A 19,453-nucleotide genomic window follows, 5' to 3' on the forward strand; every position below is an offset into this window, starting at 1 on the left:
GTCAGAAGGAACTGACTTTCAAAAACAATAAATCATACATGTACACATGTGTGTATATATATATATATATATATATATATGTATGTATATATGTGTGTGTGTGTGTGTGTGTGTGTGTGTGATGGTACTTTAAACAAAGTGAGGCCCTCACTGCGTACAAAAGAAGTTAGCTCAATATGTATTTCTACAATAGATTGATAAAATTAATTTTTAAAAATGTTTTCAAAGTAAAATTACTTTGTCTGTATTATCTCCACTATTTCTTCCTTCAGATGGTCTAGATATGAGAAATACAGCATTATCCACTCCACTTTCTGATGTTTTAGGTGTATCAGGTTTTTCTGCAGAACTCATCATTTGCAGTGGTGGTTTAATTCTTCCTCTTCGTGGTGTTGCTAAAAAGGAGGACAAAGGACTGTAATATTTATAGGGCTTCTAAAATTACATATTGCTATTATTGAGGTACTTTTTAGATGAGGAAGGTAAAAAAGGGAGGTGCTAGGATGGGTCCCAGGTTTCTGGTTTAGATGAATAAAGTATACAGATGCCATTTACCAAGGTAAGAAAGAGACAAAAAACTGGCAGAGAGGGTGGAAAGATGAATTTATTGTGAAGCCTACTGGACATTAAGTAACTACCCAGTAGGCAACTGGATTTTGGAAACAGAAGGTCACTATTAAATTGTCATATATACTAAATAAGACTGTGCTTTATAGCAGCTAATATAGAGTATTATTTTTTTATTTGTATTTAGTCCTTAGTATGTACCAGGCACTGTCTAAATGTTTCATAATATTTCTCATTGAGTGAATGATTTTTATTTAGTCTCCTAAACACCTTGATGAGATAGACACTTTAGTTCCATTTTATAAAAAGAAAACCGGTTCTAAACTTAACTAGAGGATAATCTGTACAAAGTACACACCTGGGGGTAGGGAAATAAGCCCAAGCATCCTGATTAATTCAATGTTCTATCCACTATGTTACAGCTGACTCCACTCAAATTACAATAAGTTATTAATGCTGGGTATTAATACTTTGAATAATGTTTACATGTTAATAACCAATATACCTTTCTTAGAAATTTGAAATTTCTTGACAATTAGAAGACATTTGTGGTTCATATCTTAATAATTTCTATATCCCCAACTTATCCTCTACGTAAATTATGCCCAGAATATCTCTGAATTAAAAAATGTTGATTTTAAAAATGTTTGTTAAAAGTCTTTTAAGACTATAAAACTTACATGTGTTGATTAAAAGAATTGGACTTCTCACAGTGTATCTGTCTGCACCAGGAACAATCATTGATGCTTCAGACATTTTTCTTTTGCTAGGAGTAATTATCTGAAACCACAAGAAGCAGCCACAGTAAACACACATTCTGTTTTTTTTTTTTTTTTTTTTTTTTAAGATTTTATTTATTTATTTGACAGAGAAAGACACAGCGAGAGAGGGAACACAAACGGGGAGTGGGAGAGGGAGAAGCAGACTCCCCGCCGAGCAGGGAGCCCGATGCGGGACTCGATCCAGGGACTCCAGGATCATGACCTGAGCCGAAGGCAGTCGCTTAACCAACTGAGCCACCCAGGCGCCCACACATTCTGTTTTGAAATTAAATATTCTGTAATTTTATCCATAGCATTTTACCTTGACTACACACAAAGGACATATGGTACTTCTTTAAAAGATTTTATTTATTCACTTCAGAGATAGATGGAGAGAGCAAGAGAGAAAGCACAAGCAGGGGGGAGAGCAGAGAGAAAGGAACAAGGAGACTCCATGCTGAGCACAGAGCACCACCTGGGGCTCAAACCCACGATCTTGAGATCATGACCTGGGCCAAAACCAAGAGTTGGATGCTCAACCAACTGTGCCACCCAGGTGCCCTGATACATGGTATTTTATAAACAACATGATAACCAAAAATTTCCGTGTTTTAGGCTGACTTGAAAGGTTTTACCCTAATATTTAGTACTGAATAGGTAGCCAAAACTTGTTTTAAAAAGTATTTCTAAAGTCAAACAGAGAAAGACATGTATCATATGATCTCACTGATATGAGGAATTCTGAATCGCAGGAAACAAACTGAGGGTTGCTGGAGTGGGGGGTGGGGTGGGAGGGATGGGGTGACTGGGTGATAGACACTGGGGAGGGTGTGTGCTCTGGTAAGCGCTGTGAATTGTGCAAGACTGTTGAATCTCAGATCTGTACCTCTGAAACAAATAATGCAATATACGTTAAGAAAAAAAAGAAGAAGAAGAAGAAGGTAGCGGGAGGGGAAGAATGAAGCGGGGGAAATCGGAGGGGTAGACGAACCATGAGAGCCGATGGAGTCTGAAAAACAAACAGGGTTCTAGAGGGGAGGGGTGTGGGAGGATGGGTTAGCCTGGTGGTGGGTATTGAGGAGGGCACATTCTGCATGGAGCACTGGGTGTTATGCACAAACAATGAATCATGGAACACTACATCTAAAACTAATGATGTAATGTATGGGGATTAACATAAGAATAAAAAAAATAATAATGAAAAAAAATTTTAAAAAAAAGTATTTCTAGAATACCCATACATATGAAATATAGCACCTTATATACTAGCTGAAAATATTTTATTGATACTGAGTGTATCTATAACCAATGGCTCAGTTTCTTATTCTATTTCAGTGTATGATATTTGGATACATAGTTATGTAAATTTATATACATTTGTTTGTGAATGCTTTCATAATGTTTAGAATTCTTCAAAACTTTCACACATTTTTAAAAACTGTATTAATATTCTGTGAGGACTAAAGTAGCTTTGGAGTAAAAAGTAGCTACAGGAATTCAGAGCCTCAGCGGCACCAGAGCCAGTGGTTCCAGTAAAGATGTGCATTTTCTAACTTCATCCTAGAGTCACTGAACAGAGGTGGAAAAGAGTTTCAGAGGACGCCATGGAACGGAGCAGATGGTGACAAACTGTAAAGATGCAAAGGAGATCTGGTTTTCAAAAGGCACCTGCCCCTAAGACTAAGAAAAAAATACTGCAGGAGTTTTTAATAGTTCTGTAAACGAGGTGTGGAGGAAGGGTGGAAAGGAGAGGAAAAGGAGGAATTCTACGATTAACCAGAAAACAAACTACTGAACCAATGGATTCTTCAAGAAAAGACAGTTCCTAGTGGCATAGTGAATGGGACCTGGGAAGTTACCTATTCATATAAATGCTTCAGTCAATCCTTAACAAAAACACAGTGGTATTTAACAACAGTGCACTGTTTCTTAGAGATTTTTACTTCTAGAGTTTATGACAATAAATTTAAGGTAGGGGGGCCCTAAGAATTAGCATTTTAAATAAGTACTCGTGTTATGACCCTGATATAAAAACACAGAAAATGGCTTTTATAATTTAATTGTCCAAAGAAAACAGAAGATGGCATTTTTCATTTAACGAAGGACACAAGACTAATGGGGAAAAAACAGTGAGTAACATCAACATGAAAAAATGTACGGAAGAGCCTGTGAGAGTTAAAGTTGCCTAAAGGTAAGATATTAGTAAAAACTAAAACAGGAAAAGGTCCATGAAGAAAAGTGAAAATTAATCAAGACTTGCAATTGTAAGGGCACTTTAAATGAGGGAAGGTAAAAAAAAAAAAAAAAAAAAGGACAAACAACATGAATGAAGGTATAGAGGCAAGAATTAGTGTGACATAAAAAGAGGCAGGAAAGCAGTTAACCTTACTAACGTGGTCAGTATGTAGAGTAAAATGAACTTGTAGGTCTCAGAATTGAGTTAAAATTTCGATGCAGGAAGATAAACACAGAGATCCCACAACTTTCTGAGCAGAATGCAACAGGGACTCTGGGATTAAGAAAAACCAGGGGAAGGAATACCACATGGGGTAGTTCACAGAGTCAAAGGACAATGAGGAGGCTGCTGTACTGAGCTGGGTGTACTAAAATGAGTAAGGGCGAAGGGAATGAGGAGGGGAGGATGTGCGAGGTACTGTGAAAGAACCATCACTAGTACCTTGGTCCTAGGTGTCAGGGGAGAGGAGGCAGGATTCAGGATACCATCAGAAAATTAATGGTAGCTTTATTGAAGTATGGAGGCAGATGCAAATTTGAAGCAAAAGATAAAAGAGTTTGAGGTTAGATCAGGAAAACAAGACATACAAAAGGAAACACTCGAAGAGTAAGTGGAGACTTCCCTGCAGCACTTTGAAGAGAGGTCTGGTATATTTCAAGAGCTTAAACTATGCACATGAAGGAAGCTCTTTAAGGGAGAAGGCACAGAGATGTTCAAGAAGCTGAGTCAAGCTTTCAGAGCAAATCTACATTTAGGATGCGGGGAAAGAAAGTATCTCTAATGTAGTAACAGAAGTAGGAAGAGAACTAAAAGGCTAACAGAAATCAAAGAAGGTGAGGACATTAAGAAAGACAAGGCTGTTAGCAACCTCAAGTGTCACAACAAGACAAGGAGGCTGAGAACTGGTTCTGCTGAATATGGCCTAGAGGAGAGCCTCCACCAGCAGGAGAAGGAAAAAGTACTTAATACTTAGCTTTCTTTCCTTATGCAAATAAAGAGAATGTTACATTATAGATTTGCATTCTACATAACAGCCAAAAGCAAAAATAGACAGGATAAATGTAACAAGTGGTACTTTCTTACATATTTCTAACTTGGAATTTACAAGTGTACAGTATACCTTGTCTTACTTAACCCTCTTAACCCTGCACAAACACAATTGCTAAAATACTTTTGTTTGCATTTGTAAAAGGCAGGGGGAATACTCTGAAAGTTATTGATGAAGGCCATTAAGGTAAATTCTATATGCTTTTTTTCTGTAATTATATGTAGCAATGATTTGATCTATGCTGTTTTATAAAAAACTTTTTTTTTTTAAGATTTTACTTATTTATTTGACAGAAAGAGACACAGCGAGAGAGGGAACACAAGCAGGGGGAGCAGGAGAGGGAGAAGCAGACTTCCCGCTAAGCAGGGAGCCCGATGCGGGGCTCAATCCCAGGACCCTGGGATCATGACCTGAGCCGAAGGCAGATGCTTAACGACAGCCACCCAGGCGCCCCTATCAACAACTATTTTGACACCATATTTACCTCAAGCTGACTATTCTTTCTGTCTCCTTGATTACAGTTTTTGATATATTTCGGAGGTTTAGCAAATTCCTTTTGGGAGTTAGGTTTTTCTTTCAAAGTAGTGAGTTCCTCTTCGGTGGGTGAGACTTGACTTTCTGGCACTAGAATCTGTTGGAGAATGTGGAGAAAAGTATTTCAAACTGCAAACTGCAGGAAGTTCTCAAAAATCACTGGATGTCTTAGTAAAGCGCCCATTCATCCCACACTTACCAAAGTCAATTCTTTGTTTTCCATGTACTTAGTCAAAGTGACCCAACAAAAAACACCCACATTTTCAAACGTCCATAGACATAAAACAAGCTTTGGCATTAGTGGCAGGACATATATGCCTAATTTTTAAAGTTACCAAAATGATATTAATAACTATCTTCTGTACTAAAGTAAATGATCTTTAATAACACGTTTAAACAATCATGTACCTTAGTGGGGCACTCCATGTTGAGACAATTCATTTTTCAGATACTCACCGTCCAACATAATGCTGTGCAATTATTTAGGGTTCAACTTAGCTCAGTGATAAAAATCAAGTAAGTCAGACACATACCTGTGATCCACTTGCATCAAAAAGTATATGCACAGATGTTTTGGCAACCGAAATACCCTGTTTTCTGGTAAATTCCTAAAATTAAATTAATTCAAAGTGATGTCATTTTCTCCCAGTTCTTTCCATGTTAATGTATTTCCTGCATTTCCTTTCAAAACTCCCAAATTATCTCAAATCATTATTTTGTATATATAAATACCCTTCTCCACACACAGTCTCTATTTTTCTTCCCCATAAATCTCCTGCACTGCTCTGAACTGAATGTGTCCCCCAAACTCATATATTGAAACCTACCCCCCAAGGTGATGGTGTTAGGAGGCGGGGCCTCTGGCAGGTGACTGCTTCATCAGGGCAGGGTCCTTGTGAATATGATCAGTGCCCCTATGAAAGAGACCCCAAAGGACTCCCTGACCCCTTCTGGCATGTGAGGACACAGTGAAAAGACAGCCACTGTGAAACAGGAAGCCGGGGCCTCAGCCGAAAGTGTGTCTGCTGGTGCCAGTCATAGCCACCTAGCCTCCAGAGCTAGGAGAGACAGATGGAAGTGAATGGGGAGGCAGAGAAAAAGAAATGACAGAAGAGACAGAAAGAAAGGAGGTCTGTCATTTTCAGCCACCCCGTCTACGGTATTCGCGCTCCAGCAGCCTGAACAGACTACGACATGCGCTATCCAAGCCTGTCAACAGAGTAGCTCCCTGAAACTGAACCTGAATCGTCACCTTACTGACTCATCATGTCTTCCACAGTCCCAGAATGCATCTTCTCTAAATTTCACCCATCAATTTCCAAGGCCATTTCAAGTCCCATCTGAACAGCCTTTCCTTCATATCAGACTCTTAATGAGCATTCTCTTTTCTCAACTTCTACACCTGCCCCTTATTTACTTCTTCTGAGGTAGATTCTGTAATTCTCACAAACACTGTTTAATATCTTAAAAACATGGTCTTGTCTTAATTCACTTTTTAAACACCTAGCAGGAATTCATTAAATATTTTGAATACTGCAGCTTATTTTGTCATCTGAGATTCTAACAGGTGTCTCAAGGATATGGCCTACAATCTGAGGGCTATTCCACAATAAAAATTTAAAGAACTAAAAATCAACATGTCATTTTAAGAATTCTAGGAAAAAAATGAAACTTACAGCCCCCGGTAACCGAAAGTTTCCATAATTATGAAAATAAATATTAAAAAGAATCTTATGAAAATAAATGTTGAAAAGAATTTAAACACTTACCCTATATTTATGTGCACCAAAAATTTTTTGTGTCACACTAGTGATTTCTAATGATGCATCAAAATACAAAAGCAATTCTTTCCCTTCTCTTTTACTAATTTTTACTATGTTTTTCAGAATTATGGTCAGCAGCTTCTTCGATTCTCTCACTGTATACAAACAAATCACACCAATTAGTTTATATTCATTTCTATGATACCACTCTCTAGGCATGTTATAAATAAGCCAGGTAGCATATTAATTAAATTGAAGTGAAATAACATTAACTTTTAGGATTTAACAATCAATTCCAGCACTAACTACTTATGCAAACCAATCCAATTTATTTTTCAGAGTCTGTTTCTTGATCTATAAATTACAAACTAATACAATAACTAATGAGCTAAAGCCCTAAATATGCTGTGGACACTAATAGGTTCTTAATAAATACTCCTAGAACATATCTAAGAAAACTATTTGCTTAATTTAAAAGAGGCAAAGAAAATAACTTTAATTCCATAAGTAACTATATTTCTAGGCATAAGCATCCATTCAAACATTTCTCTTAAATCCAGCTGTTAAAAGCAAGTTGACAGTAAACAACTGTCAAACACCTTGAGTGCCAGGAAACTAAAGAAAGAATCAGGGCAATTCCTCCATTAATTCGCTGATCCACTGAAAATACTGTAAGTGCCAGTTTATAAGAGGTATTCACTTCCCTTCCTCTAAAAATTCACCAAAGAATCACTTGGCATCCAATTAATGTGCCTGTATTACGGACTAAAGGCCACTTATGGCCCTGTTCTACTTCTGATGGTACTCCTGTTGATGACTGACAAGTCGCCACACCTGCCCCCACCGTATATTTTTGGGCAGGAGGAAATCCTACATCCTGATGGAGATGGAGCATACCAAGTAGAAAAATTTGTCTCTACATGAAGAAAAGCTCTGCTGCCTACTTCATGACCTAATCTACAGGACAAATAATTCTGATTCCTATGAGGCTTACTCAAGCAGAGTATGTGTTGTCTGTTTTTGCAACTATATGGTCATGACAAACTTCCGCAGTAAAGTCCTTTGATGATTATAAGAATTATTAATTGCTTGAAGATAATGGTGACAGTTTCTAACTCAAAGAGTGCTGGTGGTTTTATTCTGGGAAAAAAAAGTCATGTGTTTCAAAAGTAACAAGTTTTCAGGCTTTAGAGTTGAAAGTGTGGGTGACTTTGAAGCAAATAGTGTTTTGAATTCTGATGAATATTAGAAAATTTATAATCCTTATGGATATTTTTGATTATTATATTGCTCTGATATGATTTTTTTCCTGCAGCTTGCCACAAACTTATAGTAAATACAATATTTGTTTCACTGCTTACATAAACATATTAGAATTACTTCAAATATTGCTGAATGTTTTGTACCTTTTTGTACAAACTATTCCCCACATATACTGTGACTATCTATAAAGAATTTATTGATATTTGTTATATTTTATTGTGGGCTTTGTTGAAATTTTTGTTAGTTCCTTTAACTGCCTGGACTATATCATAGCTTGTTTTTAATTAGCAATATTACTATGATACCAGGAAAGTTATTTTGTTGCTTGCTAAAAAGCCAAGTATTTTGGGGTGCCTGGGAGGCACAGTCAATTGAGCATCCAACTCTTGGTTTTGGCTCAGGTCATGACCTCAGGGTTGTGAGATTGAGCCCTATGATGGGCTCCACACTTAGTGCAAAGTCTGCTTGTGACTCTCTCCCTCTTCCTCTCCTCCCAACGCACACGGGCATGTGCAAGCATGCTCTCACTCTAAGTAAATCTTTAAAAAAAAAAACTACGTATTTATAGATAAACATATTTATATGAGATTCTAGTACACTATATGAATATAATAATGTTTTCTTCTGCAAAGGCATTTAAAAAAATTTTAAGATTGCCCATGGAGCCTTCATTTTATACATTCTTACATACTACATATAAAAGGGTCTAACTGCCTGCAACTAATGAAATTCTTTTTCACTAGAAATATTGACTGACTTCCAGGTTCCTTTTTTTTTTTTTTTTACTTCCATGACTGCTATTCATGTAAAAATTCAGATACTGCCCATTCCATATAGGTTACACTAGATTACCACTTTACTACAAAGGATATTAAAGGATACACATGAACAGCTAGGTGAAGAGATACACAGTGTGAGTGAGGTTTGGAAGGGTCCGGAGCACAGGAGCTCCTGTCCCTGTGAAGTTTAGGGTGCACCACCCTCCTGGCATGAAGATTCATTATTATTCACCAACCAGGAAGCTCCAAAAAACCCCTTTTAATCTAAACATAAAGAACTTAATTTTTTATAAAAGTGTCCTCATAAAATTAGGACGAGTTATGTATTGGAAAATAAATCTTAAAAATCAAGTTATGCTATTACAACAATGAAAATAACTTTTTTTTTGCCCAATTATGCACAACTACGTTTGGCAAGATGGAAAAGACAGAACTTTATTAGGAAGTGGAGGCAGTGATAAGCATGAAAATAAAGGGGAGTAAAGAAATTCAAAAAATGTTCAGAGAAATACATGAACATGAAAAATGATTAGTTGAGGGAGAGGAAACAATCAAGAATGGCTTCTATATTGGGGGACCTGGAAGTTTTATCATACCATTTGTCAAAATAGGAAATAAAGGATGAGTATATAGAGCTTAGCTGAGAAATTAGGAAAAAGATTAAAAAATGAAAGTGTAGTCAACAGTGTCAAATGTGGGGGAAGGTTCAAGTATAAGGACTGAAAGTGTGCATATTGATATTAATAATAAACTATTATTTTGACATCTAAAATTTCAGTGGAGTGGGATGGAAAACAATGTAATAAGAACAGGATGAAAAGCAGGAGAAAAAAAGATTTAGTAAAAACTATCTCTCAAAATTGGCTATGAATGGAAAAAGAGTGAGACAACTAGAGGAAGATGAAGATCCAAGTAGGCTTTTTGTTTTAGAATGCAGTAACGGAGGTACCATAAAAATGTAAGATGTGAAAAAAAAAAAAAAAAGTCAAAAAATAAAGGGGGGGGGCACCTGGGTGGCTCAGTTGGTTAAGCGACTGCCTTCGGCTCAGGTCATGATCCTGGAGTCCCGGGATCAAGTCCCACATCAGGCTCCCTGCTCGGCGGGGAGTCTGCTTCTCCCTCTGACCCTCCTCCCTCTCATGCTCTCTCTCATTCTCTCTCTCGCAAATAAATAAAATCTTAAAAATAAAATAAAATAAGGGGCTCCTGGCTTGGTCAGTGGATCTTGTTCTAGGGGTTCGAGCCCCAAGGTGGGTGTAGAGATTAAAGAAAATAAAAATCTTAAAAAAAAAAAAAGTATGGGAGAAAACACTATGCTAAATGAAAAATGCCAGTCACAAAAAGATATATACTGTATGATTCCACTTAAAATAGTCAAATTCACAGAAGAAAAATGTAGAATGGTGGTTACCAGGGGCTGAGTGGATGGGGGGAAAAGGGAAGTTGATTAACGGGTATAGAGTTATAATTTGGCAAGATGACAAAAGTTCTGGAGATCTGTTTCACAACAATGTGAATATACTTAACACTACTGAACTATACACTTAAAATAGTAAGGTAGTAAATTTTAGGTTGTATTTATTTGTTTTTTAACCACAATTTAAAAAATTGGAAAAAATGGGTGAGGAGGTACATAGAAACTTTATATACCATTTTGGCAAGTTTTCTGTAATCTAAAACTATTCTAAAATTAAAAATTTATCCTACAAAAAGACCCAAATCAAACTTCCAGAAATGAAAAATACAACACGGGAGGTGAACATTATACAAGATAGGACCAACAACAGATTAGACACTGCTAAAGAAAATATTAATGACCATGAAATACAGCAATAGAAAAGTATTCAAATTAAAAAAAAGGGGGTGGAAATCTGGGGTGGAAGGAGTGGAGAAACCACAGAATCAGTGAGCTGTGGGAAAACTTCAGGTAGCTTAGTGTATGTGTAATCAGACTCTCCAAAGGGAAGGAGAAGAAAGAATCAGCAGGAAAAAATATCTGAAGAATACTGGATAAAAACTTTAAATTTGATGAAAACTATGAACCCACAGAACAAAAGTCTCAATGAACCCCAAGAACAAACAACATGAAGAAAATCACACTAAAGCATGATATTGGCACTGTTTAAAACTAGTGATGAAGAGAAAATCTTAAAACCATCCAGGGGTGGGCGCCTGAGTGGCTCAGTCGGTTGAGCGACTGCCTTCGGCTCAGGTCATGATCCTGGAGTCCCTGGATCGAGTCCCGCATCGGGCTCCCTGCTCGGCAGGGAGTCTGCTTCTCCCTCTGACCCTCCTCCCTCTCATGCTCTCTGTATCTCATTCTCTCTGTCTCAAATAAATAAATAAAATCTCTTTAAAAAAAAAAAACCATCCAGGGGTAAAAAGACTAAGTAAAATGGAACAAACTAGAGAATGACAGTAGACTTCTCATCAGAAACAACACAAGCCAGGAGACAGTAGAGTAACATCTTTAAAGTAAACTGAACTAAAACAACAGGCAATCTAAAATTCGATATGTATCAAAAGTAATTTTCAAAAATGAAAACAAAATAAAAGATTTTTCTGATACATAAAAACTGAAAGAACTCATCACTGGTATTGTACTACAAGAAATACTAGACAAGTCATTCAGGGAGAAGGAAAACAACACTAGGTAGAAATATGAATCCACACAAAGGAAAACTCAACACTGGAAATGGTAAACGTGTAGGTAAATATAAAATACTTTTTAATCCATTTAAAAAATCTCTTTAAAACCTAATTGGCTGCATAAAGCAAAAAATCATTACACCATATTGCAAGGTTTCTGACACATGCAAAACAAAACAACAACAAACAAAGAAACAAACAAAAACCTTTTGTGTATATTGATAGCAATGGCATGAAAGCCAGGAAAGCAAATGTGCAAGTGCACTGTTGCAGGGTTCCCGTGCTACACATAAAAGGGTGTAATATTACCTGAATAGACACACTATTAAGTTAAAAATGAATAAAATAAATCCTAAATCAACCACTAATTAAAGGGGGTATAAAGCCAACAAAGGAGATACAATAGAATCAGCTTTTACCCTGAGACACTAGAAACAGAAAAACAAATTAAAACCAAAGCAAAAAAATAAGTAAATAAACAAAAGAGCAGAGATCAACCAAATGGAAAATAAAAAAACAATAGAGAAATATCAATGAAACCAAAGGCTGGTTCTTTGACAATACCAATAAACTGATATTCCTCTTATCAGACTGGTTAGGGAAAAAATATACAAGTTATAAACATCAGGAGTGACAGAATGGCCATCATAACGAGTCTACAGACATTACAAAGATACTAAGGGACCATAATAAACCACTTCATGCCAATAAATTTGAATAAAATGGACAGATTACTAGAGAGACACAAATTATCAGCTTACTCAAGAAGAAACAGATAACCTGAAACACTTTCTATTAAATAAACTGAATTTGTAGTTAAGAGTCTTCAACAAAGAACGGTGGCAGCCCAGACTGCTTCACTGGCAAACACTAGTAGGTACTTAAGAAACAGTATCAACTCCACTCACATTCTTACAGAAAACTGAAGATGATGGAAAACTTGCCAATTCATTTTTATGAGGCTAATACTGCCCTCACTCTGAAACTGAAAGACATTACAAGAAAACTGCAGACCTTCTAGTGCATAGAATACCAAATTTCTAAGTAAATTTCATAAATCAATTCTAATGATATATAAAAGGATAACGTACCAAAATCAAGTGGGGTTTATCCCAACAATGCAAAGTTGGTCTAACATTTGAAAATCAATGTATTTCTATTAAGGAACCAAACAAGAGAAACTATATATAATATCAATAGAGGCAGGAAAAGCATTTCCCCAAATCCAACATTTGTGATCAAGGAAGGCTCTCGCAGCAAATTAGGAATAAGAGAATTTCCTCAATTTGACAGAGGGCACACATGAAAAACTGCCACCATAAATACATCATGGTGAAAAAAAGGAATGCTTCCCCCGCCTAACATCAAAAACTAGGCAAAGGCATCTACTCTAATCACTTCTACTCAACAGTGTACTGAAGGTTCCAGGCAGTGCAATAAGGCAAGGTAAGATTGACCATATGAAGTGTTGCCAAGGATGTCAACTGGAACTCTTACACACTGGTGGTGAAAATGTAAAATGATAAAACTGCTTGGGACAACACTTTGGAAGTTTCTGAAAAAGGTAAACATATACTTATGTTTTGACACAGCCACTACACTCCTAAGTATTTACCCAGGAGAAGTAAAAGCATATATATACACATACATGGAAATAAGTATACATGAATACTCACAGCAGCATTTTATAATAGCTGAAAACTGGGAACATTCCAAATACTCATCAAAAGGTGAACGGATAAACAAATTGAAGTATAACCATGCAATGGAATACCACTCAGCAATAAAAAGGAATAAACTATTAATACATGTAATGTGGCTAAATAAAAAATATATATCTAAATGTATATATTATATAAAAATATACAAATGTCATATATAAACGTACATATTACACTTGTATAAAATATGTATTACATATATTTTTACATGTATATTTTATATATTACATAGATAGTACATATAATTATACATATTACATATACTAACATAAATATGCATATATATAGGTATATGCTGTATGATTCTATTTATAGAAACTGCAGAAAATGTAAACTTGTCCATGGCAGAGAAAATATCAGTGACTTCCTGGGGCTAGATCTTCCTGGGGATAGATCAAAAGGAGCATCAAGAACATTTAGGGGGACTGGATATATTTACTACCTTGAATTGCATAATAGTTTCATGTGTGTTATACACGTGAAGACTCACCAACTTCCTCAACCTGATGGAAGGTAATCTACAAAAACCCTTCAGCTAACATCATGTTTGAGGGTCAAATACTACATGTTCTTTCCTAAGCAAAGATCATGAAGAATGCAAAAATGACCACTTTTACCACTTCTATCCAATACTGTACTAGAAGTTCTAGCTATTGCAGTAAGGCAAAGGTAGGAATAAAGGGAGGAAAAAATAAAGAGAGGAAGGAAGAAGAGGTAGGGGAGAGGGATAAAGAATTTCATTAAGGAAGGCCATAAGGATCAGAAAGGAAGAAGTAAAACCTCTCTCTGTTTGCAGATACCATGACGGACTACCTAGAATATCCCCAGGAATCCATGCTACAACTACTAGAACTAAATAGTGACTTTGGCAAGATTGTAGGATATAAGGTAAGTATTTCAAAATCAATTGTATTTTTACGTACCAGGAGAAAATATCTGGAAAATGAAATTAAAAACCAATTCTATTCACAATCATATAAGGTTAAGATTGAAGACTTGCGAATAAGTTCATCAAAGGATATGTAAGATTTCTACACTGAAAACAAGGCGTTGTTGAGAGAAACCAAAGACCCAAATAAATATAAAAATACACCATGTTTGTGGACTGAAATACTTACTATTGTTACAATGTTATTTCTCCCCATATCAAACTACAGTTGCAATTATAAATCTAGCAGGCTTTTTATAGCAATTGATAAGTCAACTCTAAAAGATATATGGAAATACAGAAGGTCTAGAATTTCTAAAACAGCCTTGAAAAAAACCACAATATTGGAAGACTTACACTATCTGATTTCAAGACTAACTATAAATCTACAAAAATTAAAACAGTGTAGTGCTACTTGCATAAGGAATGGCAAATAGATCCATGGGATGGAGTACAGCTTTAAGAAATAAAATGTGCACTTCTATCAGTCACTTGATTTTCAAAGAGGGAATCAATAAAATCCAGTGGGGAAAGGAAAGTCTTTTCATCAAATAGTCCTGGAATAACTGCATGTCCATGTGAAAAAAAATGAACCTCAACTCCTGTATCATACCATAACCAAATGTTATTTTGAGATGGATCATAATCCCAAACATAAAAGCTAAAACCACAAAGTTTTTATAGACAAACAAAAGAACATCTTTGTGACTTGGTAGTAGTCAAAAATTACTTAGGTCACACAAAGCAATAAGCACAATGAAAAAAGTGATCAAGTGGACTTCAAATTTAAAGACTTCTGCTCATTAAAGACACCCCTAAGAAAATAAATTAGCAAGATGCAGACGGGGAGAAAATACACATAGAACATCTGTCTATCAAAGAATTGATACCCACGTATGTAAGAACTCAAAAACTTAATTAAAAAAAGACAGCCTAGAAAAAAAAAAGGGCAAAATATTTAAACGGATACTGCACAAAGAGTATATATCAATGGCCACCAAGCAAATGCAAAAGTGCTCAATATTCATGGTCAAGAGGAATATGCAAATAACATCAAGAGATACCACATCCCCATTGAAATGCCTAAAATCTATCTTGATAGCTGAGTGTGTGGTGCTACCAGTTGCCAAGTTGTAGGACTTCGCCAGCAGTGTTACACGATTCCAGTTATATTAGTACAGGAACTAGATGTTTGGATCTCATCAAACTAATAGGATAAAAGGCAAGGGCCTTGAACATATTGACAAGAAAGTGACATGTGATCATAAGTTTTAGACTAAAGAAAAGTTCAGGAAGGAGCTGGGAAATTGGGGGTGGGGGAAATGTGGGTTCAGGGAATATTGATACTGAACTATCAAATTTATGAATGTGAATATATGAAAATGTTCACTTTGTTTTCGTTAGTCTATTTTTTTTCCCCAGAGAGCATGCAACTGCTACTCCATGTGATCAGAGTCAAGAGGAGAGTTAGAGGAAACAAGTTAAATACCTTCAATGCTGTATATTTGTACTTTATCCTCAGGCACAATCACTGCTTCCCACTGATGATCCTTAAATTTAAAAACAGGTTTGACCATAAATAATTTACTCCTGCTTTAAATCTTCTTTAAACACCAGTTTAAAAACTTAAAAGTTATACAAACAATAATTATTTTTTATTAAGTATCACTAAGTAACACATTTCTTGCTCCATCAATTGATCGTGTCATACATTACATGTGTCACATTTAATCTATTTGTTCACTTCTATGAAGGAAATACTGGGATGATTTCATAGTATAATGGTATAATTTCTTGTTTTTGACCAAAAAAGGAATTACTACCATTAATATTTATTAGAGGCTATCCTTTTTAAAAATGTTACCAAATCCTGTCATTTATGCTTTTGAAATAGTGTGAAATCCTATGCATTCCTCAATTCCCACTCACAAGACTGTCCTTAGATTCAAACACTGAATGCATATGAATAATCACCATTATTTTCCCCTTCCCCCTTCCACGTGCTTTCATTGAAAATTTGTATAACTCAATAATACTGAATTCACAAAAAAAGCTACAGGAAAAATTAGATACCATTCCTAAAAGATGAGATCCTAAAACCTTCCACTAATCTTGTGAGGAAAATAGACCCCTTTCTTTTGTTATTTAAGGACAATTCATTTTACAGAAATTCACCTGAATCCTCAATCTCTTCACTAACTCCCTCCACTTCTTTGCCTTAATTGAAACCAGTCCATATGCTGAGGGCACCACCACCATTATGGCATCTCCAGTTAAGGTGCTAATTCTCCCATACCTCAAAGCCTCAGGGTCAGGAGGAAAGTGCTGCTATCCTCTTCTCTGCCCCAAAGCTTTGAGCAGCTTCTTATTTTCTATGTGTAAAAACACTTGCTCCTTTGAGGCACATGTCAGATGGTTGTTAAATTCAAAGTGATGCTTCCTGGTTTATTGCCTTCCTTTTTAAGAAATTTTATATTACGGAAATTTTCGTAATTTTTATTTATTTTTATTTTTTAACTTAAATTCAATTAGCATATAGTGTATTATTAGTTTCAGAGGTAGAGTTCAGTGATTCATCAGTCTTATATAACACCCAGTGCTCGTTATATCACGTGCCCTCCTTAATGCCCATCACCCAGTTACCCCATCCCGCCACCCGCCTCCCCTCTAGCTACCCTCAGTTTGTTTCCTATGATTAAAAGTCTCTTATGGTTTTTCTCCCTAATTTCATTTTGATGGACATCTGGGCTCTTTCCATACTTTGGCTATTGTGGACATTGCTGCTATGAATATTGGGGTGCAGGTACACCTCAGAATCACCACCTTTGTATCATTGGGGTAAGTACCAGGAGTGCAATTGCTGGGTCATAGGGTAGCTCTATTTTCAACTTCTTGAGGAACCTCCATACTGTTTTTCAGAGTGGCTGCAGCAGCTTGCATTCCCACCAACAGTGTAGGAGGGTTCCCCTTTCTCCGCATCCCCTTTCTCCACATTCCCCACATCTGTTGTTTCCTGACATGTTAATTGTAGCCATTCTGACTGGTGTGAGGTGGTATCTCATTGTGGTTTTGATTTGTATTTCCCTGATGCCAAGTGATGTGGAGCATTTTTTTAAGTGTCTGTTGGCCATTTGGATGTCTTCTTTGCACAAATGTCTGTTCATGTCTTCTGTCCATTTCTTTATTGGATGGGTTGTTCTTTGGGTGTTGAGTTGGTAAGTTCTTTATAGATTTTGGATACTAGCCCTTTATCTGATGTGTCATTTGCAAATATCTTCTCCCATTCTGTCGGTTGACTTTTGGTTTTGTTGACTGTTTCCTTTGCTGGGCAAAAGCTTTTTATCTTGATGAAGTCCCAATAGTTCATTTTTGCCCTTGCTTCCCTTGCCTTTGGCAATGTTTCTAGGAAGAAGTTGCTGTGGCTGTGGTCGAAGAGGTTGCTGCCTGTGTTCTCCTCTAGGATTTTGATGGATTCCTGTCTCACATTTAGGTCTTTCATCCATTTTGAGTCTATTTTTGTGTGTGGTATAAGGAAATGGTCCAATTTCATTCTTCTGCACGTGGCTGTCCAATTCTCCCAACACCATTTGTTGAAGAGACTGTCTTTTTTCCATTAGACATTCTTTCCTGCTTTGTCAAAGATTAGTTGACCATAGAGTTGAGGGTCCATTTCTGGGCTCTCTATTCTGTTCCATTGATCTATGTGTCTGTTTTTGGGCCAGTACCATACTGTCTTGATGATGACAGCTTTGTAATAGAGCTGGAAGTCCGGAATTGTGATGCCACCAGCTTTGCTTTTCTTTTTCAACATTCCCCTGGCTATTCGGGGTCTTTTCTGGTTCCATACAAATTTTAGGATTATTTGTTCCATTTCTTTGAAAAAAGTGGATGGTATTTTGATGGGGATTGCATTAAATGTATAGATTGCTCTGGGTAGCACTGACATCTTCACAATATTTGTTCTCCCAATCCATGAGCATGGAACGTTTTTCCATTTCTTTGTGTCTTCTTCAATTTCCTTCACGAGTATTTTATAGTTTTCTGAGTACATATTCTTTGCCTCTTTGGTTAGATTTATTCATAGGTATCTTATGGTTTTGGGTGCAATTGTAAATGGGATCGACTCCTGAATTTCTCTTTCTTCTGTCTTGTTGTTGGTGTATAGGAATGCCACTGATTTCTGTGCATTGATTTTATATCCTGCCACTTTACTGAATTCCTCTATGATTGCTAGCAGTTTTGGGGTGGAGTCCTTTGGGTTTTCCACATAAAGTATCATATCTGCAAAGAGTAAGAGTTTGACTTCTTCTTTGCCGATTTGGATGCCTTTTATTTCTTTTCGTTGTCTGATTGCTGTGGCTAGGACTTCTAGTACTATGTTGAATAGCAGTGGTGATAGTGGATATCCCTGCTGTGTTCCTGACCTTTGGGGGAAACCTCTCAGTTTTTCCCCATAGAGAATGATATTCACTGTGGGTTTTTCATAGATGGCTTTTATGATATTGAGGTATGTACCCTCTATCCCTACACTCTGAAGAGTTTTAATCAAGAAAGGATGCTGTACTTTGACAAATGCTTTGTCTGCATCTATTGAGAGGATCATATGGTTCTTGTTCTTTCTTTTATTAATGTATTGTATCACATTGATTGATATGATGATGTTGAACCAACCTTGCAGGCCAGGAATAAATCCCACTTGGTTGTAGTGAATAATCCTTTTAATGTACTGTTGGATCTTATTGGCTTGTATTTTGGCGAGAATTTTTGCATCCATGCTCATCAGGGATTATTGGTCTATAATTCTCCTTTTTGATGGGGTCTTTGTCTGATTTTGGGATCAAGGTAATGCTGGCCTCATAAAATGAGTTTGGAAGTTTTCCTTCCATTTCTATTTTTTGGAACAGTTTCAGAAGAATAGGTATTAATTCTTCTTGAAATGTTTGGTAGAATTCCCCCTGGGAAGCCATCTGGCCCTGGGCTCTCGTCTGTTGGGAGATTTTTGATGACTGCTTCAATTTCCTTAGTGGTTATAGGTCTGTTCAGGTTTTCTATTTCTTCCTGGTTCAGTTTTGGTAGTTGATACATTTCTAGGAATGCATCCATTTCTTCCAGATTATCTAATTTGCTGGCATAGAGTTGCTCATAATATGTTCTTATAATTGTTTGTATTTCTTTGGTGTTGGTTGTGATCTCTCCTCTTTTAT

The 19,453-nt window shown here is 36.4% G+C and overlaps 1 protein-coding gene across 1 annotated transcript in view; it reads right to left on the minus strand.

Annotated features, from left to right (window-relative positions):
* The window catches only part of SYCP2 (synaptonemal complex protein 2), a 67,122-nt gene that overhangs the window by 30,786 nt on the left and 16,883 nt on the right, over window positions 1-19,453 (minus strand). The window contains 6 exon segments of the mRNA XM_044919054.1: window positions 238-395; window positions 1,248-1,347; window positions 5,097-5,243; window positions 5,680-5,754; window positions 6,916-7,064; window positions 15,739-15,799. Coding sequence (XP_044774989.1) covers window positions 238-395; window positions 1,248-1,347; window positions 5,097-5,243; window positions 5,680-5,754; window positions 6,916-7,064; window positions 15,739-15,799 — 690 coding nt within the window.

Source organism: Neomonachus schauinslandi, chromosome 10, assembly GCF_002201575.2.
Source record: "Neomonachus schauinslandi chromosome 10, ASM220157v2, whole genome shotgun sequence".
Taxonomy (NCBI): Eukaryota; Metazoa; Chordata; class Mammalia; order Carnivora; family Phocidae; genus Neomonachus; species Neomonachus schauinslandi.